Source organism: Carlito syrichta, unplaced genomic scaffold (genome assembly GCF_000164805.1).
Source record: "Carlito syrichta isolate Samal-C Ts95f unplaced genomic scaffold, Tarsius_syrichta-2.0.1 Scaffold288845, whole genome shotgun sequence".
Classification (NCBI taxonomy): Eukaryota; Metazoa; Chordata; class Mammalia; order Primates; family Tarsiidae; genus Carlito; species Carlito syrichta.
The window spans coordinates 131,658-158,476 of NW_007232941.1; the positions used below are offsets into that span (position 1 = coordinate 131,658).

A 26,819-nucleotide genomic window follows, 5' to 3' on the forward strand; every position below is an offset into this window, starting at 1 on the left:
TATGGGATGGCGACATAAGGAGATTTTTTGTTACTGTTTTTAACTTGGCACCCTAGATTAGTTTTTATGAAGTATGGTGTCTCTTCTTCCAGCTTCAGGGGCACGAGGAGATATCTTTAAACATTTTCTTAGATGCCTTTTTGCTAGCAGTTGTCAATTAAGAAGACTTATGTTTTCATTTTTATTATTTAGCATTTTAAGAAAAATAAGGCCTAAAAAGTTATATTTTACCACAAGTAATAGAGAAAAGGCCAAACAGAATTTTCTTTAATAATAAAGCAATAAGGGGAAAACAAAGTTCTTTCTCAAAGGGGTTGCTTTCAGTGAGAGAAGAAAAAAAAAGATTGCACTAAAAATTATAATATTTTAACACTTAAGCATTATGGTCAGGTACATGTAAATTCAATAAACATGTAAAATGTCTAACACATTTTATTAAGGTACAGTTTCAGAAACTTCAAGCTTCCACAACTTTCTTTAATTTATTTAACTATTTCCTCAGTTTTTCTTTTTTTTTATGGAATAAATATATTTCATGGTTTTATGGGCATGTTAGAAATGGTTTCCAAACCCAAACTTCCAAAATTCATAGTTTCTCTTAAGATGTATGTACTTATGAACACAATATTCAATACATTACTCGAAGGCTATTATACCAATTAATAAAGTAGGTTGGAACTGAACCAAAGAAAGGCATTTACCTTTTCTCTCACCACACACGGTTGGTTATCCTTGTTAGGTAGTTTCTGTGAATCTTTATAATCTAGGTCTCTGAATTCTGATTGTGATTAGGACTGTTGGACCCCTCTTGCTTTGCTAACTAGCATGCCTGTGCCCTTATTATTAGCTGCCTAGAGTGTATACATTTCCTCAATACCAATGAATACTGGCTCCTGCCTTGCCAATAAAGCTTAAAGCTCTCTCCGTGATGATTCCAGCTGAAGAAATACAACCTTACATGAGATGATGGTTAACTCTTAGAATCTCCCAGACCTGGTTGCTATGTGAATACAAAAATGTTTTTCAAATGGATGATCCTTTAAAAAAAAAAATCCATCCTAAAAAAGCACTCATTTATCCATCTGATACAGAGGCGTCTCATCTGAAAGTCAGACAACTCTCATTCCTGCAGCTACTAGATGTATTAGGTCCTAAGTCTGTCTTCGGGGCCAAGGCCGTGAATTCACCTAAGAGCAGTTCTAGTCATGTGAAATTTGCATGAAATCTCAGTATCCATAAATCAACACATGGTCAAGGTGACCACCATGGCTGATTTAATTCAAATAATTTTCAAATTTGTCAAGCAGGCTTTTTCCTGAGGGCTTCTGCTCTTCCTATTGCCTCCTCCTGGAATAATCCATCTCCCAAATATCCGCGTGACTCACACTCTCACTTTCTGCAAATGTCACCTTAGCAGTGTCTTTCTTTTCCACCCACAGAGAAATAGGACCCATTTTCTACCTCCCACCCCCAGCACTAAGTCCCTTACCCCACTCTGTTTTTCTCCACAGCCATGATCACCACCTGATATACTTCAATAGAATGTAAGCTTCACAGGGGTAGGGGATCAAGACTGAATATTTTGTTCACTGCTTTGAGAAAGCCCAGAAAACTGCCAGGCATGAAGTAGATGTTCAATAATTATATGGATTATTGGATTAATGAATAAGGGACACTGTTTATTGGAGTTCAGCCAGTCTGGGAAAGGTCATCTGAAGTTAGGGTCCATTTCCCCAGCCTTCTTTCCCACACGTTACTGGTCATCAGGAAAAGAAGAAGGAAGGTAGTGTACTGCAGGTGTACTGAGCACATAGGATCCTATATTGAACAATGTATCTTCTCCTGGGGAAAGTGCGTGGCAGAGCCAATCTGAGGTGTAGACAGAGAAGGAGAATGGGCCCTTTGCCTCGTTATCCAATGGGAAAAGAGACTCCCTGGGCCCAGCCTGGGGGAGGGAGGTGGGTATGGGGCGGAAGCCCAGGCCAGGACTTTAGCCCTGCCCACGCAGCCGTCTTAGTTTGCGGGAAGGAGATGAGGCCTTAAGGGTCAAATAGTGTGTTCCCCTTCCTCACAAAGCAGCAAATACCTGTTGATCCTTTCTTTTCACATTTTCTTTTTTCTCGTTGATTCCTGGATTTCAGCACTGGGATTTAACTTTCATTACCGACGTGCATTGAGACCCAAGGTATGGAGTGACCTTTCATTTCTCTAGATGTGTGTTTTGTCCGCTCTAAAATAGGAAGTTGGATTCCGGAGGAGTTCTTGCATCCACCGTCTGTGTGGAAAACAAGGAAAGGGACCAGGACCCCCGGAGTGGGGAATGCTGCTGATTTTTCGGCTGCGCAACAAGGGTAAAGACCAGGCCCGGGAGGCGACTCTGCTGTCACCTGGGGTGAGAGTGGGAGACCAAAACTGGAGTTTGCACGTGGGAAGCTAGCACTCTTTGAGTGGAGATTTGGTGTGACCAAATCTGCACTCCTTGCAGTGCCTCTTCTTAATTCTTTTGAGTTATGGTGGTAGGCATAGCCCCACTTTCACCAGTCCTGGTGAACGCAGGCAGCTCCCGAGGCTCTGCTAGAGAGCAGGTGTATCTCCTTCTGTCTGAGGATATTCCTGTCACCTGTGCTCTGCCCTCACTCCTCCACTCTGGGCCTCCTCTGAGCCTCTTTTCTAACCGAAAATGAAACAAACCTCCTAAAAACTTTACAGTCCCTTTCTCCGCGCTCCTAGTGTATGTCTCTCTTCCTCTTTTTTAGAGGAAAGCATTATTTCTAGAGGAAGTTCTAGAAATAATTACGGATGCTTAGTCCCTGTGCCGGCATCCTCTCACCTACAGTATGAGGCTCTTTCACTCGCGCTCCCTCTACTTCCAGCAGTGACTTAAAATTGCTCTATGCAGTTTATTAGTGATCGCCAACCTGCCAAATTTAAGAACAGTTGGGAGGCATTCATTTCTTTATCTCATTGCAATTTGACAAATGGATATTGATTGCCTCTTTACCTTTTTGTTTTTCCACTTATTTGAAGAGTCTATTCTGATTAAAGAAAATTGTCACAAATTGTCATAAATTCAAAACACAATAATAGTTAATATTCTCATTTCTGATGCTACTGGGTATATTAGGAAAGGGACCAGGACCCCCAGAAGGGGAATGCTGCTGACTTTTGGGTGCAACTCTGACTTGGCAGTCACCTGGGGTAACAGTTTGGCTTCCCATCCATCTATTTTTTATGCAGAGATTTTCTTTTGATTTCTTAGTTGTAATCCTCATATTCCTGCCATCTTTTTTAATCTTGCACATAGTGCATATTGCTGCATGATGAGGTTATACTAATTACTAATCAATCAAATGTATGCTATATTTTATGCATTTATTTTATTGATCATATTTATTGATAACAATAGGTTATTAATTTCTTGACAGTTATTTACTATTTTAAATAAACACCTTTATGCACAAAACTAACATGCTGTATTTGGGATTGTTTTCATTGGATAATTTCCCAGAGAAGAAGGTACTGCTTGGAAAGTAATGAATGTCTTTAAAGTTCTCAGTAGTTGAGGACATGCAACTTCCTTTTTGGGGGGCGGGGGTGGTCAGGGGGAGAAAAGGTAAACATTGTATTTAACATGTATACACAGGAGCCTTCAGAATGAAGACCCAATTTCCCAATGAGTTACAGAAACTTAAACACCATCTTGAGGTTACAGCTACAATAATTTCTTAATGTCATTTTTGGTATTTTAGTTTGCATATTTTTAAAAATTTTAGATTCAAGGGATACATGTGTGTGTTATGTGGGTTTAGTGCATGATGGTGAGGCTTGGGCTTCTATTGAACCTGCTCCCCAGCTGGTGGTCATGGTACTCAATGGGTGATTTTTCAACCTCATTCCTCTCTTTCCCCACTTTAATTGTCCCTAGTGTGTGTTGTTCCCATTTTTATGCTTGTGTGTGCCCAGTGTTTAGTTTTCACTTATAAGTGAGGACATGCAACTTTTCAAGTGTAGCAGTTAACATTTATACTAATAATATCTACTTCACTTTCTTCTTTTCATGGAGCTTTGTTTTTTAAAGCTTATTTTTGCCATTTTGATCATTGAGAAGGGATATCTCCTGGTTTACATTAGTTTTGACATTTGCTTAAGTTGGAACATTTTCTGAAAAACTCATTAGCCATGTGTGCTTTTTTCTCCCCTTTTATGAATAGGCTATTTACAAAAAATTTGGTTTAGTGCTGTCCTCATCTATTCATATCATGCCTTCTGGGGATATGAACCTTTTTAAAACCATATTTTGGTGTGACCTATAACTTAGGTACAAGAGTGCATTAAACAGAAACATGAATAATTACCAAGTGATCAATCCTATAGACCCACTTTGCCTTGCTTTCCCTCATTTACCATATTCTGAATGTCATGGAGAAACTTCAGTGTTCCCTTTGAAGTTTCCTCAAACTTATCCCTTTTTGCTTTTATTTAAAAAAAAAAAAAAAAGGAAAACCCTTTTGGGTCCCCTCCCACTGTGGGAGCTTTTATGTTCGCTCAATAAATCCTGCTTTCTCAAAAACAAACAAACAACAAAAAATTTCTCTAGAACTTTTTTTTGTCAGATTTATCTGTAATCTAGAATATTTAGTTAGTTAAAAAAACAAACAACCCTAAAACAACTGATAGCTCACTAATTATTGTAGGATAATGTTCAGATTTACTATATAGTTTTTCAGATAATTCACCTGTTCAAGCAGTAAACTTCCTCTTCTGTACATTATTATCCCTCGATCCATCTTTCTTTTCCAATGGATGAATTGGGGACTATTTATCCATCTTGTACCAATCAAAATGATCAAAGGAATTAAGTGGTAGGAGTTGTTCCATCCTATTAGCAAGAAAGGAGGAGGCATTATGAAAGAATGGAAAGGGCAGGAGTTTTAGAGAAATATTTGAGTTGAGTTCCAAATGTAGCCCCTACCAGCTCTGTCTCTTCAGGAAAATTAGCAAAGATTAGATGCTGTATTTGAAGGTGCTGGGAAGAATGTAGTTTAAGTGGTAAACTGGAGTACCTATCTTGAATAAGAAATTGAAGAAGACCTTTAAGATGGCTGTAAGGGGAAAAAAGGAGAAAATGCAGGACATAAAAGGATTTGGTGGTGTTGAAGAACTGACAAATGAGAATGAGGGCATAAGACTGCTCATTTAACTGGAAGATATTAGTAGAAAATAGGTTATGTGAATTTGAAACTAAAGAGTTTGAGTCGCTGATATTGACAAAGCCTGGAATTGAGAGCATTAGGTCTTGGGAGTTGATATCAAGGATGTGAAAAAATGATGTTTTGTGAACTTTAACATTGAACTCACCCAGAGTAACTGTAGTGTTGGAGAGTGGATATGAAAGGTGCCTGTGAACTAGGAACAGCCCCCTAGAGACCATGTACAAATTTATGACCAGAGATGACATGACAAAAAGAGGTAGAAGGTGGTATATTGCACTTGCATGTGGTTCCAAAGTAATCATGTGTTGGCAGGAGTGCAATAGCAATGTTTCATAGGCTGAGATATATATTAGGTATTGGTGGGGGGAGAAGGGAAAGGAAAGGAAAGTTACCGATACTTAGGAGGAACCTGTACTGTGCCGTGTGATGTATATGAATGCTACTTCATTTGATCCTTGCTACAGTCCTCTGAAGTTGACTTTGATATCCCCACTTAGCAGAAGAGTAAACTGAGGTCCATAGAAAAGAATTGCCTTTCTTCATTTTTATAGTCCCTAAGTGGTGGAGCTGGAAATAAATCCTGGGATGGCGGAAGAAACATACTTTACCGTTGTTTGTATTAGAGGAATGCTTTATGAAAGAAAATGTATTACATAGAATACTAAGTCAGTACTAAGCCTAATATAGTGGGATTCAACAAATGTTTGTTGAACTACACTGCATTTGTATAGGTATTTAATCTTTTTAACCTTTTCCATATATTTCATTGTTTTATATACTTTTGGTTATTTTCTTCACTGAGGCCTGAAAACAGATCCATGGATAAGATGACAGATTCATCATTGTCGTATTCCTTTTTCTCTGATTTTGGGCTGCTCTTGTATTTGGAGGAGCTAAACAAAGAGGAGTTAAATAAATTCAAGTCATTTCTAAAGGAGACCATGGAACCTGGTCACTGCCTGATACCCTGGACTGAAGTGAAGAAGGCCAGGCGGGAGGATCTGGCTAACTTAATGAAGAAATATTATCCAGGACAGGAAGCCTGGAATGTGGCTCTTAAAATTTTTGGCAAGATGAACCTGAAGAGTCTGTGTGAGAGAGCAAAAGCAGAGATCAACTGTAAGTGATACTAAGGACAGATTTGGGGGTAGGGAGAAGGAAGTATTTCCTGTAGCCCATTGGATTCCATAAAAGGGATTTAGGGATTAAACCGTCCTATGGGATATAAGTGACATGGTGGCCTTGTACATGGGGAGCTTGTTGCATCATTTGAGAAACACTAAAGAGGCAGGAAGGTATGGAGTACTGTTACTGTTACTCAGCCTAGCTCCTTAATTGGGGACAATTCATCTGTCTTGTACCAACCAAAATGATCAAAGGAATTAGTGATAGGAGTTGTTACCTAAACTACAAGTCATAAATTAGGCTAAATTTTGAGTAATCTCAAATATGATTTAACATATTTACTGCAATATGAGGAGTGGGCTAAAAAGTATTAAAGGACATCTGCCATGCCAGTATTTTTAATCATTCTTAGGTATAAAATGTTATAGACATCTAAAGTTCCTCATATAGAAGGCTTTACAGCTACAGTGTATATATCCATGATCTCCTTTGTGCCATACCATAACCCTGTGAAGTCAGTATAGACAAGGAAACAGGGCCTTGCACTACACAGCTTGCTTTGGGGTTATAGAGTAGGGGATAGCAAAATGTCTCCTACATCAGTGTTTGTACCACACCACTTCTTCTCCCAGCTAAGCTGATGGCGTCTGAGGCTCTGGCGGCTTTTTTTTTTTTTTTCTTAAACCCTGTTGGTCGTAGAATTGGACCACTGAGATAAATGCTACCCCCTATATTGGCCATCAGCAGAACTCTTCTCGCCTTTTAAATCTCATGGTCCTGTTGAAACCTGTTACAGGGTCAGCCCAGAGTGTGGGACCAGAGGACACTAAGTCTGGAGAGACATGCGATCGGAAGGCAGTGCTGGGTAAGTAGGTAACCCTTTTCTCAGATTCGGGAGGCATTTGAACTTTCGGGAGGCAGCATGAGAGTTTCTCTCCCAGACTATTGTTAAACTCCTAATAACCTCTTCTAAAACCCCATCTGTTCCTGGAACGTCATACAAAAAGAAGCAGCAAAACTGGCTCTCTGGCCAATGTCAGAATCAGAGCCATGTTAATACAGGACCTCAAGAGAGCAGTATTGAGAATGCCTGCAGGAAAGTTGACAGTCTGATGCACAAATGACAAAGATATATTCATGTTTATGTTTTATAGACTAAAGAGTTTCTGAGCTGGCAGGAATCATTTAGTTTATCACATCTACTCTCTTCCTTTAGAGATGGTGCTGTAATTAAATTCCAGGAGTGGATAAAATTTCATTTCTAGAACCAGTTCTTCTCCGTCTTAGTTTAGTACCACTTCCATTTTCCCCACTGTATTTTGAATTCTACATAGTTGAATTCCAGTTTATATAAATGGAATTATGGTAGAAAAAAAACCAGGGCAGATAAGAAACCTTTATTCTTAACCCAGCTGTCCTGCTTCCTAACAGGCCCCATTATTTAACTCAACAAATAATTGAGAAATTACTTTATTCCAAGCCCTGAAAAATAAAAATTGCTTGTTGTATTAAATGACCTTGAATATAACTTTCCACTCTGACTGTAGTTTCTAATTCAATATAAGAAACTTTATCTTTGTAGTACAAGGAAAAACCAGTGGCCATTAATTTTCATTTTATTATTATTGCAAACCAAATGGATATTTCCCTCTTATGTGGAGATGTTTGCATGCAGATAGCTAATTAAAAGTCTCCAAATTATTGTCCAGCAATTTGTGATAAAAGTAATCTGTACCTATTATAGAAACTTTGGAGGATGCTGTAAGTACAAAATAGAAAATAAGTACAGCAAATTTATTGACCCTCCATTCTCTGTATGTTCAATACCACACTCTTTGAATTACTGTAATCTTTTTTTTTTTTTTTTGCGTTGGAGTCTCACTCTGTTGCCCAGACTGGAGTGCAGTAGCCACTCCCGGCCACTGCAGCCTCGACCTGCTGGGCTCTGGCGATCCTTCCGCCTCAGCCTTCCAAGTAGCTGGAACTACAGGCGTGCGCTACCACGCCCGGCTAAGTTTTGATTTATTGTAGAGATGAGGTCTTGCCAAGTTGCCCAGGTGGGTCTCGAACCCAGGGGCTCAGGCAATCCACTCACCTCGGCCTCCCAAAGCACGTGATTACAGGCTGAGCCACCGAGCCCAGCTGAATTACTGTAATCTAATGATAGGTTTTAGTATTTGGTAAATAGTACTTCCCTATTCCTGCCTGGCCATTCGTTACTTTTGTTTTTCAGAATTTTTGGGCAATATGTGTTTGGTTATGTCTTTGTTTTTAAACTTCATATAACCAAAACAAAATTTTTAAAATATCAAATATAAAAGTACATATAGTGAATTTCTCACTCTCTGCGCTCCCCATCCCCAATCCTATTTATAAATAACTAGTATTAATATTTCGGTACATATTCTATGTATTTCAAAGTACAAAAAATTTGTTCACTTTTTTTCAATATTGTACATATTTTCCTGAAACTTGTTTTTTTATTTTTATTTTTTAGAGGGGTTGTATTATAAGACTGTTTTGGGGGGCATTAGTACATATAGTTGTATCATATCTTAATTAAAAGTTGCATGGTCCTTAGTTATGTGATTGTATTATTGCATTTCTTTTATTCAACACATATATTTGGCACTTCATATATGCAAGGAGACGTTTGATACTGGCCATGCAATGATTAACTACAGATATAGCCTGTAGCCAAAGTGTGTCATTTCTTTTAGAAGTAAATAGTTAAAGTAATTATAGCTTGTGACATGTGCTGTGAATGAAAAACATACTGTGCTTTGAGAATATATGAAAGGGAGAACTATTCTAGCAAGGGCGTTCAGATAAGGCTTCCTTGAGATTGTGTCATTTAATAAAGATCTAAAGGAGGAATCAGATTTAATCAAGTAAAGAGGAACTGTATTTTCATCCTACTTGGACCCTTATGAATTTTTTTCTTTTCTTCAAATTATCCTTTAGGCTATTCTTCCATGTTCGTTTCTATTAACTTTTACTTGTATAACATGAATTATTTTGATCTATCAGGTAAAGATGAACTGTATTTTCATTCTACTTTGACACTTAGGAATTTTTTTCTTTTCTTCAAAATATTCCTTAGGCTATGCCTCCATGTTCATATTTATTAACTTTTTCTTGTGTAAAGTGGATTGTTTTGATCTATATGTTCAGGTCTGTCTTGGGGTCTCCTTTGACCTCAAGGAGGGATTAATTGGTGTCTTTGTGGGGTTTTGTTTGTATTTTTAAAAATCTGGATGATATCTCTGTTCTCCATGTCTATCATCTTTTTTCTCTGTAGAGGAAAATTACGAAGAAGAAAAAATATTTCTAAAGTGAATCTAATTTTTATTTTCTATCACAAACTCACTTTTATGTATTGTCAATTCTGGTATTAAACAGCTTCTAATGCATTTTTTTAAATCCTCAGGAATATTTTTGTCTGATTTACATTCTTTCATTTTAATCTAAATAAGCTTTGATTTCAGCCTATATTATTTCTTGTTTCTAACTTCAAATCCAGTATTCTTAACATTGTAATTCATATAATTTGTTTTGATCATGTGTCTTTGTTTATGTTTCATTTCATGTTCCATCCTAACTGACTTAGGTGATGGAATAGAATACAGAATTCGAATAAAGGAAAAATTTTGCAATGGAAGGGATAAGAACTCTTTGCTTGGGGAGCCTGAAGATTTCCATCATGAACTTTCTCAGGAAAATAGAAAACTGTTGGAACATTTGTTTGATGTGGATGTCAAAACTGGTGAGCAGCCACAGATAGTGGTGCTTCAGGGAGCTGCTGGAGTTGGGAAAACAACCTTGATGAGAAAGGCAATGTTAGATTGGGCAGAGGGTAATCTCTACCAGCAGAGATTTACCTATATTTTTTATCTGAATGGGAGAGAAATTAACCAACTGAGAGAGAGCACTTTTGTGCAGTTGATATCAAAGGACTGGCCCAGCACAGAAAGCCCCATTGAGGGGATCATGTCCCAGCCAAGTGGTCTTCTCTTTATTATTGATAGTTTTGATGAACTGAGCTTTGCCTTTGAGGAACCTGAGTTTGCACTGTGTGAAGACTGGACCCAGGAACACCCAGTGTCCTTCCTCATGAGTAGTTTGCTGAGGAAAGTGATGCTCCCTGAGTCATTCTTATTGGTGACAGCGAGGCACACAGCTTCTAAGAGACTAAAGCCTTTGTTGAAGAGTTATCGTTATGTAGAACTATTAGGAATGTCTGTGAATGCAAGAGAGGAGTATATTTACAGGTTTTTTGAAGACAAGAAGTGGGCCATGAAAGTATTCAGTTCACTAAGAAACAATGAGGTACTTTTTAGCATGTGCCAAGTCCGCCTTGTATGCTGGGTCTTTTGTACTTGTCTGAAGCAGCAAATGGAGAAGGGTGGTGATGTCACATTGACCTGTCAAACGACCACGGCTCTGTTTACCTGCTATATCTCCAGCTTGTTCGCACCAGAACGCTCTCCTAGACTACCCAACCAAAACCAACTAAGGAGCCTGTGCCACTTGGCTGCCAAAGGAATATGGACTATGACATATGTCTTTTACAGGGAAAATCTCAGAAGACATGGGTTAACTAAATATGATGTCTCAATTTTTCTGGACATGAATATTCTTCAAAAGGACACAGAGTATGAAAACTGCTATGTATTCACACATCTACATGTCCAGGAGTTTTTTGCAGCTGTTTATTATTTGTTGAAAGGTAGTTGGGAAGCCAGGGACGTTTCCTTCCAGCCTTTTGAAGACTTGAAGCTGTTAATAGAAAGCACAAGCTATAAAAACCCCCAGTTGACACAGATGAAGTGCTTTTTGTTTGGTCTTTTGAATGAAGATCGAGTAAAACAACTAGAGAAAACTTTTAACTGTAAAATGTCACTGGAGATAAAATCAAAGTTACTTCAGCAGATGGAAGTATTAGGAAACAGTGAATATTCTCCATCGCAGCTAGGATTTCTGGAGTTGTTTCACTGTCTGTATGAGACTCAAGATGAAGCATTTATAAGCCAGACAATGAGATATTTCTCCAAGATTGTCATTAATATTTGCGGGAAACTTCATTTGCTTGTATCTTCATTCTGCCTTAAACACTGCCAGTGTTTGCAGACCATCAAATTGTCTATAACTATGGTATTTGAGAAGAAGATGTTAAACACAAACCCTCCAGCTGAAACTTGGTAAGTGTCTTAGGGCAGTCCCCTGGAGTGCCGCATTGAAGAAAAAAGGGAGTGGATTTTGTCAGAGGGAGGATTTGCTTAGCTGAGATACCAGAACTGGGATAACCCTTCAGAGTTGTCTTGAGGCAGGGAGGCCAGGCATTTCAAGCCCTTGTTGACCAGTTGTGACTTGTGATGACGAATGGGGAAAAACTTGCGTGAGATGGCTTTTTTTGACCTGAAGACAAGTCCAGGAGAGGGACAGGGCTGAGGGCTCTCAGCTGTCAGACACTCCCAACACTCAGGGGAATGAGGGCTTCAGTCTTTAAGGAGGAATGTGGTATGGCATAAACTTGCATCCATTATATTAAGTATATTTAATTCCTAAAAATATTGCCCTTTAGAAGAATAAGGGACCAGAAAATTCTTGCTGAACTGGTGTACATTGGTCATTGTCTGCAGTATTCCTCTGTACTCTACTGACCTAGCTCACCTATCCTATTGCCTAAATATAAAATTGCCTTACTGAACCTTCACAGTAATCCTAAGAATAGAAGATTTAATGATCTTTGTTTTTCAAGATGAAGTGATGGCTTACACTGATTATAAATTTGTCAAAATAACTTAGTTTAGTGAGTAACAGAGCTGAGTTGGGACTAAGAGCTATGCTGTTGAAAAGTTTACACTTATAAATCACTAGGATGTCCTCAGTTTTATGCCTTATTATCCTTTATTTATAATGAGTCTATTGATAATATGCCTAATAATTAAGTCACATAATATTTTAAAGTTTACAAAGTGCATTTGTATCCCCACTAAAATTGAATATTAAATCCTCACAACTTTGTGAAGGGAGATGATATTTCCATTTTATGGATGAAGAAAATTTAGGAGCTCTCATAGAATCTGTGTGACTTGCTTAAAATAATATTGCTAGTAAGTGGTAGATGTGGGGTCATACCTGTGTTTCTTCATCTCTGCCACACTACACCTAATGTCTACCCACTACTATTATCTTATTCTCTGAGGTCATATTTTTCTTCTTGATGTAGATTCTTCAATTGAAAACTTCTCTCTTGTCCTTCCTGAGTCTCTCCCTTAGAATGAAGTCTTTCTAGTTTTATCTTGTATATTTCGAGGGAATGGATAGGAGGTAAAAGAGCTATTGGGCAAATAAAGCTTCTGGGTTGCCTGGAGGAAGATTTTCTGGTAGACTGTGCTCATAGCAGAGCTGCACTGGATGGTCTTGCTATTTCCAAAGTGCACTGACTTTTACCCAAGTACCATATTCCGAGAGTCACCTACTGAAATAGATTCACTGCTTTTTCAATTATTTAGGCACAGGGATGGTGATCACATTATTCATTACTGGCAAGATCTCTGTTCTGTGCTTCATACAAATGAACACTTGAGAGAACTGGACCTGTACCAAAGCAACCTTGATAAATCAGCGATGAAAATCTTTCATCAAGAACTAAGACATCCAAACTGTAAACTGCAAAAACTACTGTAAGTCTGGCATGAGAAAATTTAATGGCATTTTTCCAATTTCTTTCTTCTCCCACCTTTCACTCCTACTTATTTTTTTAATTTTAATTTTTATTATAAAGATGTGGGGTACATTTTGGATTTAGGTATACAAACATTGATCATGCAGATATCCTTGTTGATGAGGTATGCCCCTCCTTCCCCTAGCAGTTTCCCACAGCTGCCGATCCCACTCCCCCCACCCCCAACAGTTTCCCACTGCTGCTAATTGCTTTCTTATAGCATTATAATTGTTCAAGGTCCACTTATGAGTGAGAAAATATGGAACTCTGTTCTTTGTTTCTGTAATAAATCACTGAGTATGACTCCAAATTCATCTTAAAAAGTGGGCAAAAGACATGAATAGACACTTCTCAAAAGAAGATATATGGGCAGCCAACAGACACATGAAAAAGTGCACAGCCTAACTCATCATCAGAGAACAGCAAATTAAAACCACACTGAGATACCACCTAACCCTTGTAAGAATGGCCATCATTAATAAAACAAACAACAGTAGATGCTGGTGAGGATGTGGAAAAAAAGGAACAGGGCTTCCCTCCTACTTATAAGGGAAACCCAGCAAACACTTAAAATCTGTTGTGTAAAATACTCAAAAAACATGAACAAAGGAAACCTTCTGGGACATAGGAGCATGATTAACTTGGTCCCACTGAGATTCCAGAGTGTGGTGGATGTTGATATGGGCTTATCAGGCTTGACTAGAAATTTTCTAGACGAAGAACACAGAGCTAAGATGTTCTAAGCAAGTCAACAAAGCATTTTCAAAGACATGTTCTAGACCTTACTACTTTTTTCTTTTTAAATTTTTTTCTATTGAAGAATAATTTACATTCAACAAAATTCACAGGTTTAAATGTTTAAACATCTACATAACCAACACACAAAACAAATTAGAAAATATTTCCATCACCTCAGAAAGTTTTATTGTGCCATTTTCTGTTCAACCCTCTCACCCTATCCAATCCCAGAGGCAATCATCTTTTAATGTCAGCACAGCTCAGCTTTGTCTCTTCTTAGAAATTTAGATTGATTCATACAGTATGTATTTTTTGTGTCTATCTTCTTTTCCTCAACAAAATGTTTTCTAAAATGTATCCATGTTGTTGCACATTTCAGTAGTTACTTTTTTATTGTTGATTAGTATTCAATTATATGAATATGCTATAATTTTTAAATCCATTCTCTTATTAATAGACCACTGGAGGGTTTCCTATTTTTACCTATTATAAATAAGGCTGCCATGATTATTCTTTGCAAATCTTTTTATGACATATGTTTTCATCTCTTGGGCTAGTACCTGGGAATGGAATTGCTGATTCATAGATGTACAAGGTCTGACAATGAAGTTTGTGAACTCATCCTAGAAAATGTGCTACATACTTCATTGTTGAATATCACTATGGCCACCTTCTAAGTTTAGGAAGCTATGCACTGATGCTAGTGGAAATTTTCTGAAATGGCCATCAGAGCTGTCATTGTATTACCCTTGAAGTCCTTAATGTCATTAAATGCCTTCCTTTTAATATTTCCTTTATCTTTGGGTAAAGAAAAAAGTCACTGGGGGCCAGATCAGCTGAGTAGGGAGGGTGTTTCAATACTGTTATTTGGACAGTGATGCCAATGTAAGTGCACAGTGGCAATTTCGCGAACTTAATTATCAGACCTCTGACAGACCTCATGACAGCTGTGATGGCCATTCCAGAAAAGCAGTCCCAAAATTGCTTTGACGGGTGGACTTGGTGCTAGCATCAGTGCATAGCTTCCCAAGGGGAGTACTTCAAAAGTGACCATAGTGAGCCGGGCTCGGTGGCTCAGCCTGTAATCCCGCGCCTTTGGGAGGCTGAAGTGAGTGGATTGCCTGAGCCCGCGGGTTCGAGACCCGCCTGGGCAGCGAGACCTCAACTCTACAATAAATCACAAAATCAGTCGGGCATGGTAGCGCATGCCTGTAATTCCGGCTACTCAGAAGGCTGAGGCGGAAGGATCACCGGAGCCCAGCAGGTCGAGGCTGCGGTGGCCAGGAGCAGCCACTGCACTCCAGCCTGGGTGACAGAGTGAGACTCCAACTCAAAAAAAAAAAAAAAGTGACCATAGTGATATTTAGTAATGAGGTATGTATTACTTTTTCTAGGATGAGTTCGCGAATCTAATTGGCAGATCCCATATGTTTTACTTTTTAAGAAATTGCCAAACCCTTCACCCAGTGGTTGAACCATTTTATAGTCCCACCAGCAATATATGAAAGTTCCATCTGCTCCACATTCTTGTCAACATTTGCTGTTGTCAATCTTTTTCAAATTTTAACTTATCTTAATTTGATTCTGGATACTCTATCACTTCAAAAATTTTTTTTGTTCACATATCTCTTACCCTCTTGTCTGTTAACTCTAAAACTTATCATACTTTCTTCTTGTATTTTGAGCCCATTATTGTGCCCAAGGTCCATTTGTATGTAGTATGTATTGAATGCTGAACAAATAATAGATCTTTGTTCCTATTAGCACAGAAAATAGATGCTCTTTTTAGAGGAACAGGCTTCTCACCAAATATTTCCCTGAGAATCTGTATTTTTATGAGTTCTGATCTTAGATTTCAGGCAGCTAGATAAGGTCTGGTATTACATACAGAGGTGGTAAGGCAATTGGATATGTGTTATGATTAAGGGTCTCATGGAAGTCCTTTTCTTTCATCCCTAAATGTCTCCCTCATATTGTCCATTCACTGAATGCCACCAGTCCAAATCTTCATAATAGCCAGTGCATTCTTTGGGGTTAAATGGCTTCCTCTTTTAGAATATGAGGATCCCTTGGGGGATGACATCATAATGGCTGTAATAAATCTTTGCCACCTGAGTGTGGCTTTAATTACTCTAGTCGCTTTTCCCCAACAAGTGAGAATATGTTTTCAGTTTATATTTACTGATTGCCTCAGGCACTTTTACTAGATGAGAATGATTAGTGTTCTAATGGGTAAGAGCTTTATGTTCTTGTGTGTGTTTGGCTGGTGTGGGGGATAAGGTGGAAGATGGATAGTGGGCAGAAGGGAGTAGAGGTGGTATTACAAATGAAGGCTTGAACAGTTAGTGTGCAGTGTGCACATATTAGGCATTAAGGTATAGTAGGAGCATTATAGAAAAATCAGAAGTATCTAACATTGAGTTAGTAGAAAATAGACAGAAAACTTTGTTTTGAGCTGCTTCTGTATACTAACAAAACCCACAAGATGACAAGGCATATTTTGCAACAATGTGTTGATACACATAAAATGGTTGATAGTGAACACATTTTGAATTATTTAAAGGATTTAAATATTGTGGATAATGTTGTCATTGCAGTACTTAGAATAGTTCTACCAGTGTTGGGTAATCATTCCTAGGATTAAGAGTTAAAAGGCTCCTCCTCTGCCTTTCCTGATGTTATCACCTTCTTTTCCCTTAAGGTCAAAACAAGTTGGGAGTGTTGGTTGTCAGGATATAAATGAAAATGGAAGTTGTAACTCAATTGTTTTTTAAGCAAAATTCTGAAACTTGGATTTATAGTCTAGCCTGGAACATGAGAAACCTAGAGTAAGGGATGATAGTAAGATAAAAGAGTATTCATAGCCGGGCTCATTGGTTCCGCCTGTAATCCCGTGCTTTGGGAGGCTGAGGTGAGTGGATTGCCTGAGCCTACAGGTTCGAGACCCGCTTGGGCAACTTGGCAAGACCTCATCTCTACAATAAAAATCAAAAAATCAGCTGGGCATGGTAGCACATGCCTGTAATTCCGGCTACTCGGAAGGCTGAGGTGGAAGGCTCGCCTTCCAGCAGGTCGAGGCTACGGTGGCCAGGAGTGGCCACTGCACTCCAGTCTGGGTGACAGAGTGAGACTCCAACTCAAAAAAAAAAAAAAAGAGATAAAAGAGTATTCATATAATATCCAACAGTTAGATTTGAAAAAAGAGGGGATGCTATAACCAGGGACAGAGATAATTTTGTAATCCATCCTGCATCTTTTTCTTCTGAAGGTTGAGATGTGTCACTTTCCCTGATGGTTGTCAGGATATCTCTCAGTCTTTGATTCACAACCAGAATCTGATACATCTTGACCTGAAAGGAAGTGATATCGGGGATAATGGCGTGGAGTCATTATGTGAAACCTTGAAACGCCCAGAGTGTAAACTACAGAAACTGAGGTAAGTCTTGAGGTTTTGTTGTTGTTGTTTGGGGGGAGGGTTGTTTTGTTTTTTGAGTTGGAGTCTCACTCTTTCACCCAGGATGGAGTGCAGTGGCACACTCACGGCCACCCCAGCATCCACCTGCTGGGCTCTGGTGATCTGTCCGCCTCAGTTTTCCAAGTAGCCGGAACTACAGGCGTGTGCTACCATACCCAGCTATTTTTAATTCTGATCTTGAACCATGGGCTCCCAAAGTTCTGGGATTACAGGCTGAGCCACTGAGCCTGACCGAGTTTTTTATTATAATTGAGACTTTGTCCAAATAGACTCTTACAATCTAGACTTGCTGTTCAAAGGGCCAGCTTAAATCTACTTTTATGATATAGAGCAGAAGAGATCAATAAAATCACTGATTTCCTTCTGGTAGCACTGAGTGTTATCATCCCTCTGAAGATTTCTCATTGTATAGTTCTGTGTCTCCATCTCCTAAATCTGGTGGAGGGGGGAGTAGGAGAGCAGACCCAGAATTTATAAACATTTAACATTTTCATATTTAAGTGCTGGAATAGATTTATTATATCTTTGAACTTTTCGTAGAAAAGAATATACTAATAGAAACCGGTGGCAGTGCTGAGCAGGTGGAGAACAGTGTGGTAACTGTGAACTTATGGTGTTTTTGCTTGCTGTCACACATTGTTGATCTTAGTGGTGGCCCATAGGCTGATTTTATTTCTCTATGAATGCTGTGAGAGAATTAGCAATCATACTTGGTCTCCACATTATGTGAAAGGTTTTAAGAAAGATCTTATTTTTCAATGAAAGGAAGTCAAACCAGTTTTTAACAAAACAAAAATAAAACCAAAATCACTACAGTAAGCTTTACCTTAAAAATTTTTGTTATCCCTGAGGTCTCAGTTCAAGGTAGTCAGGACTAAAACTTGATGCATAAAGGACCAAGGTAGGTCTATATTCCTGGGAAGCAAATTATAATCCAGATGTAGGAAAAATAATTGAAATCTAAAATTAGACCTTCTTGAATTTTTAAAAGCTCTTACCAGTTTTTACAAGATGGAATTTACTTACAGCATGTCTGGAAAGTTGTTGGATAACTCTTGAACATATTAAACATATGAAATTTAGATTGTTTCATACAATATGTATTTTTGTGTGTGTCCATCTTCTTTTCCTCAGAAAAAAATGTTTTCTAAAATATATCCATGTTGCTGCATATTTCAGTAGTTTCTTTTTTATTACTGATTAGTATTCCATTGTATCAGTATGCTGTATAATAAAATGATGGGTTCAACAGCCCAGACTGGAGTAGATTTTAGCAGGTATATAGTAGTTTTACTGGGCACAGTGGCTCAAGCCTGTAATCCCAGCACTTTGGGAGGCTGGGGCGGGAGGATTGCCTGAACCCAGGGGTTCGAGACCAGCCTGGGCATCTTGGTGAGACCTCATCTCTACAATATATCAAAAAATTAGCTGGGCATGGCTACTTGGAAGACTGAGGCGAAAGGATCACCTGAGCCCATCAGGTCGATGCTGGGGTGGTTGTGAGCATGCCACTGCACTCCAGCCTGGGTGACAGAGTGAAACTCAAAAAAAAAAAAAAGATATTATGAGGAATTTTCTGTAACCTGTACCTCTGGTCTGGAACCCAGGCGAGAAGTATGTCATTGGTTTCTACATCTAAAAATAAAATGTATTAGTAGCAAAAATGTTAAATGGAGGAAAATATGTTTTCTTATATTGGGAGCTGTGGATCTAAGATTTTTAAAAATGCTTGGCACTTGATAGATCAGCAGGACTTGACATGATCCCTTTTAGTTAAGACTTGAATAATGTCTTCCACTAATAAACCTTTGTATTGACCAAGTTACCAGATTTTCAAGTAAGAAAACATCCACCTGGGTCAAGTAGTAGAGTTCTTTGCACTAGAGAATAAAATGAGTTGGCCAAAATTATCAGAGCTTTGTAAAAATCTAACTCTACATTAGACTGGATGTTCTCCCAGTGTGGGTGGTCACTGGGGAGTAATCGGTGTTTTTGTAAGCCTCCTATTAACATCTCATGTGGGGAAAGTTCCAGTTTTCTGTTTGCCTTCAATCTCACATTGTAAGAGCTGTAGACATTATGAATGCCCTTCTTAGCCTGGTTTGTGCAAAGATCATGCTCAGATGAACTTGTTAAAATTATGTTTAGGTGTTTTACTCCCCCTGATTTTAGATGATGTGAGCAGTGAAAATGTTGATTAGTGGGTGTTTGCTAGTCTGTCCTACAAAATGATCTCCAATTACTGTATGAACTTTGCAAATTTAGGAATAAAACTTTTTTAAAACTTTAAATTGCTAAAAGACTCACATCGGCCCCTATACGTGAGCATACTGGAATGGTATACACAATCACTAAATTTCCTTGAAATCTTTTACTATAATATTTACTAAAAAGGTCCTACCTCAAGAAGGGGAGAAAGATTTACTCTCTTGATAACTTTTTCCACATCATGGCCCTGATATTTGGTTAGTTCTTTAAAAATGCTGAGCAAGTAGGAGGAATAAACAAAAACAGAAACCTTGGGGATTATCAGTAATTCCTAACTGTGCCCAGAATCTCTTTGCAGTTTGCCCATGTTCTGCCATTGGCAAAGTAAGAGAGCAATTCTTAGTGCCACTGAACAGCCAACTGAAGAGTGCCAAAATAGTGCCAAGACAAAATACTCTCTGTGTCTTTAGAATTTTTTAATTAGAGGACTAGCATTCCAGAAGGGGAGCATCTAAAATAGTTGAATAAAAGGAATGTGACAGAGAATGACAAATATCCATATCCATAGTTGCATTATCTGCCAAAGTAAAATATTGCATAATAGGTAGATAGCATACAGACCAATTGAGGTTTTTGCTTTTCCAGGAATGAGGAACCCTTTTGATTCATTATAGGTGTTTGCAATTATGAAGTGAATAATTAGTCATCATAAATAAAAAATATAAAAAGTTATCATAAATATGAACAGACTTTGGGGAGGTGAGACTACACTCTTTGAAGCCAGAAGCTCTGCTATCTGGGCAGATTACCCAGCAAGCAGAGACTCAAGTTAAAACTAAACTACTGGCCCTTTCTTCTCCATTACAGAATTTTTAAAAAAATTAATTGACTTTCATGAACCTTGATATGTATATGTAAACACGACTTCACAATCATACCAAATGAGTTTTAAGTGAAATATCATTTAAAGGCTTAAACTCTAACCTTTTGTAACAGAAATAATATGGAGTATAAGACAGAATATTGATTTTTCCATCTTAATTTTAATAGTGTGAAGAACACATGGGTCACAAATTGTGTGATAAGAATATAATTTATTTTTGCTCTTTTTGAAATTTGATTTCTCTGAAAATCTTTACATCAACATAAATTGCTAACTAATTTTTAAAATATTACTCCAAGGTTTCAAAATCAATTAGTAAGTTTGTAGAAAATGCTTAAGTTTACATTAAGAATAATATAACCTCTTTTGATAACTAAGAATATAGCAAAACACTATGATATCTTAAACTTGACCCAGAATCTGTAGTGTAAAATATTTACAATATTGGCTGATTTCAAGATTTACAAGATTCCAATTTATAAAGATGCTGATCATTTGTTTAACTCATTTTAATTATATACATATATATATATACTTTTAAATATTAATATAAGTAATGTGTCCTGCAGGATAATTGTGAAAGTATAGGGAATTCATTAATTTAGACTTCTTGTTAAAGAAATAGAGAGCCTTATATTATCTAAAAAGTGATATTTGCATTTTTATTTCTCACTGTGGTAAAATGAGGGAGAAAGACATATAGCCATCTTTAAATCTCAAATTACAAAACAAATTATTATTTGTCTGATAATTCACGTTGATTTGTAATAGTCCCATGAAGCCTGTCCTATTAACCCAGAGGTTCTTTCTCTTGGAAACACTATTCTTCTGTCACCTGTGGTACATTCATTTGGATTCTTAGGGAATAGACAGTTTCTGAAACCATATAGCTTCAGCAACAACTCTTTCTTGTTATCTCTCAGTTTCTTGTTCATGCCAGAAAAAAATAATCTTACCCAGGAAAAAAAAAGTATGAAGTTCTTGGGCAACCTGGGAATTACATAGCAATCATTTTCAGAAGAGAAAAATGCATTCATATAGCTTCTTCAAGCTCCTGGGAGCTCACCTTTGGTAACAGCAGCTCCCCCTAATTGAGGAATGGCCCCTCTCTCAGGTAATTGCAGTGTTCTAATCCTGGTCTACTAGTAGCACAGGAGAGTTTACCTCACTAGGGCTCAACTCATAAAGCCCCAGTGTCTTTCATCAGATAAAATCCTACCCTGATCAACTCTCAAACTGAGAGCTTGTTCTAGGTAGATGGAACATGAGTTTGTTCCTCTGAGTCAGCTGCATCAAGAACCCCCTTATGGATGTATACCCACTGACAGCTGGTCAGAGCTACACATGACAAGCAATAAGGAAAACAAAAAATAAAAAATTATAATGCTTATTTTTAAGGAGTGTTGGGAATTTCCAGCTAAGGGCCTGTTTTTAGAAATAGTTGGGCAGGTTCCTTAGAAAGACCTACATGTCCTCCTCAGCCCCCTCTCCCCGCACTGGGAGCTTTTCTGTCCTCTCAATAAATCCTGCTTTTAAAAAAAATAAAAATTAAAAAATAATAAAATTTTTAAAACAACAACAAAAAAAGAAAGACCTACATGTAACCAATAAGCTAATCTGTATCCTCTGTTTTGCTGGTGCATATTTAGGGGTCAGTTTGGAGCCACAGTCTTCAGCTTTTAGCTTCCCTTTGGATTGAATCACTGAAGATTGATGGTATATATTAATATAATATGAGACAAAACCTCCAAACTCTAGATAAACAAGAGGTATTTTTTATTACTTTATATGTGTAAGAAGAGTGCCAATAACCTTTAGTTGATTTGACAAAATATTTTCAATAGTTATAAAATTTCATAATATCAATTTGAGCATTAAAAGAGTGACACATTACTAAATAAGGCAATTGATAAAAATTATAGGCTTAATAGTAGTTAGGGCTTATTTTTACAAGACATAGGAATAATTTTTAAAGTCTAGGTATCTTATAAGATTCCCTTATTATGATAAAACAAAAATAAAACAAAATCATTCTTATAAAATATTTTCTGACTTGTAATAATGTCTGCTTTTCTTTGTGTCTGCAAGGGAAAGAGTGAATATTTTATTTTTATAAGACTGAGATTTCATTCATCAAGAGTTAAGAGGTCACATAACTGAAATTCTATTAGTTAACAATAAGAAAAAAGAAGAAACCTCAAGAAACTCAAACTTATGGAAAGGATAAAAGCAAAATAGATTATGAACAAAAGGACTATAGAGCATAAATATTTATACTACATTAAAACCATTTTTGACAGTTACAGCACTATTTCTATTTTCCTTCATAAATGAGATACATTTTCTTTAATTTCTGTTTTGTGTACCCAGAAATTTGCAAGTAATATTGCCTGTGTTTAATTTAATTGGTGATTATTCATTATTATCCCCAACTTATGACTGGAATTCTGAAATTCAAAAGAATTGAGATATTAAAATACCCTTATATAAGTCAGTATATTTAGCTTACCTCTGCCATACAATTTCCAGTATGTTAATGTAATCTGGGATTAGAGAGAATAGGTATTTTCCTAATCTTTGGACTCTTTCAAACCTTTTCTGAATTTTTATTATGGCAACATACATCAATGCAACAATTATTCAAACTTAATTCTGTTAATTAATTTTCATCAATGTATGCTGTCAGGGTTTTTTTTTCCTTAAGTTCATCTTTCTCAGTGTATAAAGTCTTAATTTTGACACTATATTTTTGACTGGCGTAATTTTAAACCAGTGTTTTCATGAAATATATGTGAGTGATGTATTCTGTGGCTTTCTTTATATCCCATGCATCCTTCAATTGCTTTCACAGATGTATGACAATTTACCCGGGTTTTAGGTCTTTACTTTTTTCTCAGTTTTTTGACTTTGCTATATTATTTTCTAGCCCTTAGTATTTTAAAGAGGAGCATATGGATAGCCTGACTCTTCAACCCCTTAGCTCCCTTTCCACCTCTCCAGTTTGTAAGTACTTTTTGTTTTTGTTTTTGTTTTTTTGCATGAAAGTACCTTTTGATATGCTGGCAACTTTTTTTCTTTTCAGCCCCAAAATTACTTTTTAATTGGATTTTTAAAGTTGTTTTGGTTCTATTCCTCTGTTTTTGAAGATTATCTAATAGTCATTGGCTTAGCACTTTCCCTATATGACTCTTACTTATTTTTTGCCACATAATCTTTTTTCCTTCCTTTTTGGGAAGTTTCTCACATTTATAGTCATCGATTTGCTTATGCTCTTTATTGCTTCCAATGCACATTTCTATTTTCTCTGGTTTTGAATTTTATTGTACCCTTTTATCTTAAGCCTGTTCCCTTTCTGTCTCTATCTGATCTCTACTTGTGATGTGCTACTTTTGTTTTAGAGAGTCTGCATCTTTCTACACATTTTAAATGTAAAGCAAATATTTCTAAACATTTTTCTTCTGTTTTCTAGTTTCCTGTTTTTCACACATGTGCAAATTTTCTGTACTTCAGTGTAATGTTCTCCTTCTGTAAACTTTAGTATTTTATCCACAGGTCCCATAATTTTATGACCTTTTTCTGTCAAGCACAGTGTTAGGATTTTCCTTGTTTTCCTAACTTCTTGCTGATAATAATACTCTTTTGATTTCTTCTGCTTATGCTGCCATAACAAAATACAACAGACTGAGTGGCTTAAACTTATGACTCACAATTCTGGAGGCTAGAAGTTCAAGAGCAGGACTAGTTTGCTTTTGCCTTCTCTCTGTGTCCTCATATGGCCTTTTCTGTGTGTGGATGCCAACTCTTTATGTCTCTTCTTATAAGGAAACCAGTCGTATTGCATTAGGGCCCTACCCCTATAACCCTCATTACTTAATTACTTCCTTAAAGGCCCTGTCTCCAAAGAGAGTCACATTGGCAGTTAGAACTTCAAAATATGAATTTGGAGGGATACAATTCAGCTCATAGCATCCTTTCAGTTCAAGCTGAGGTCTTAGGCCTTAGGCTGTGTTCTAGGTAATCCATTGAGATCTTATTCTGGACTGAGAAGGGAGCTTCTCCTGTTTCAACCTCTGTATACCCTGATTTTGATGAAATAACAAAAAAAACAAAAAACTGAGGGACTCAAGTTGATTAGTCCATGATTAAAAGGAGAACTTAGAGCAACTCCAAGTGCTAGGAATGCTACTGCTACTTAATTTTTTTTTACAAATAGCCACTTTCACTCCTAGCCAGGTAGAAGGCACAAGTTGTCTAAATATGAGTCTCTCAAGTATTTAGATGGACTCTACATGCACTTTTTTTGGCTTCCATTCTTCTTGTACTTTATTTTTAAAAACTATTTTATTTTATTTATGATTTTCTCTTTGTTTTTACTCTTTTTTTTTTTTTTTTTTTTTGAGTTGGAGTCTTACTCTGTCGCCCAGACTGGAGTGCAGTGGCCGCTCCCGGCCACCGCAGCCTTGACCTGCTGGGCTCCAGCGATCCTTCTGCCTCAGCCTTCCAAGTAGCTGGAACTACAGGCACACGCTACCATGCCCGGCTGATTTTGATTTATTGTAGAGATGAGGTCTCGCCAAGTTGGCTCAGGCAATCCTATTCACCTCAGCCTCCCAAGGCGCAGGATTACAGGCTGAGCCACCGAGCCCGGCTGTTTTTACTCTTAAGGACTAAACATGTGCTCCTCAGTAAACATAAGTTGACTCCCATGAATAAGTGAGTTCATAGGAAACAGCTTTTTCCCCGACTTCCTGTCCATCTCTGTTCTGTTTCAGAAGTCAGAGTGTACAAGTATACAAGTCAACCTTCAGTCAATATTCTTCTAAGTTGTAGCTAGAGGAAATTCCCCCCAGATTAAAAAGTATTATTATTTAACGATTTTTAAAAATATTTATATATATATACTTTTGTAGGGAATTTGTGATGTGAGTGTGGGAGACACAAGCTTCCTCTCTTCCTTTCCTTAACCCTCTGTCAGAGTCTTATGGTTTAGTTAAATAACTCTTATTCTACATAGGAAAGCTGGATTTTACAGGCAAGGCCCTCAAAACTGGGAAACCTCCTACCCTCTAGCTAAGCGGGTATTGGTTGTAATTCTTCTCTGAGGAGTATTCATTTCCATTTTTCTGTATTGTTTTTCAGGTTAGAATCCTGCAACCTGACTGTAGTTTGTTGTCTGAATATATCTAAGGCTCTCATCAGAAGCCAGAACCTAATATCTCTGAATCTGTCAACCAATAATCTACTGGATGATGGAGTGGAGCTGTTGTGTGAGGCCTTAGGACATCCAAAGTGTTACCTAGAAAGACTGTCGTGAGTATTTCTGCTTTCTTTTCTTTTTTTCTTTCGTTCTTTCTTTCTTTTTTTTTTTTTTCCTTTGAGTTGGAGTCTCTGTCACCCAGACTGGAGTGCAGTGGCCACTCCCAGCCACTGCAGCCTCAACCTGCTGGGCTCCGGCGATCCTTTCGCCTCCACCTTCCAAGTAGCTGGAACTACAGGTGCGCGCTACCACTCCCGGCTAATTTTTTATTTATTGTAGAGGTGAGGTCTCGCCAAGTTGCCCAGGCAGGTCTTGAACCCGCAGGCTCAGGCAATCCACTCACCTCGGCCTCCCAAAGCGTGGGATTACAGGCTGAGCCTGCAATCCCGGCTGTTTTGTTTTCTGTAGAGTCATTTTGCTCAGTTCTGTGTAGCTTGTGATTAGATGGGGAAACTTCTTGGGTCTTAACACTAACAGCACATTTGTCAGTCCTAGAAGGGTTCTACACGTGACACCCATTTTTGTCCTCTACTTCCCTTCCTCTTTTGCTTCACTTTTAGAAACTTCTCTTCCTTTTGATTGACCTCTTATTTTCATTCTTTTCTTGGCTACTCCTCTCCCCTTCCATGTTTTATTTCATACCCTGTACACAGCTGCAATGGAATTCATAATTTAAGTAGGTTTGTTGAGGTTGATTCTATAGTTGAGGTGTAGGGGTTGTAAGGAACAGCTAGTTTCCCTGTGAAGGAGAAGAGAAGCATGAACTTTGGGAATTGACAGATCCCTTCCCCTCTGTGTTTCTCCTTCAGTTTAGAAAGCTGTGGTCTCACGGATGCTGGTTGTGAGGATCTGTCTTTGGCTCTAATCAGCAATAAAAAGCTGACACATCTATGTTTGGCTGACAACGTCTTGGGAGATGGCGGAGTAAAGCTTTTGAGCAATGTCTTGCAGCATCCACAGTGTACTCTACAGAGTCTTGTGTAAGTGTCTGCTAGTTTTAATCCTTCCAAATATATTTCTTTGAAACATATTGAAAATAAGAAAATATTATGAACACATTCTGTCCATTGCCTTTTTCTACTGTTACCCTAAATGATAATGATGAAGATGATAATGATATTAATAATTGATATTTAGTGTGTTCTCTGTTCTGCATCTTATGCTAAATTTGTTTAATCTGCACAATAGTA

General features: G+C 37.7%; 1 protein-coding gene across 1 annotated transcript in view; it reads left to right on the top strand.

Moving 5' to 3' along the window:
- Positions 1-6,019: 6,019 nt before the first annotated feature.
- NLRP14 (NLR family pyrin domain containing 14) overlaps positions 6,020-26,819 on the top strand; it is a 29,693-nt gene continuing 8,893 nt past the window's right edge. Inside the window, exons 1-7 of the mRNA XM_008053903.1 lie at positions 6,020-6,332; positions 7,135-7,203; positions 9,949-11,539; positions 12,863-13,027; positions 17,075-17,242; positions 25,512-25,682; positions 26,439-26,609. Coding sequence (XP_008052094.1) covers positions 6,032-6,332; positions 7,135-7,203; positions 9,949-11,539; positions 12,863-13,027; positions 17,075-17,242; positions 25,512-25,682; positions 26,439-26,609 — 2,636 coding nt within the window. The 5' untranslated portion in view covers positions 6,020-6,031. The remainder of the gene's footprint in view (positions 6,333-7,134; positions 7,204-9,948; positions 11,540-12,862; positions 13,028-17,074; positions 17,243-25,511; positions 25,683-26,438; positions 26,610-26,819) is intronic.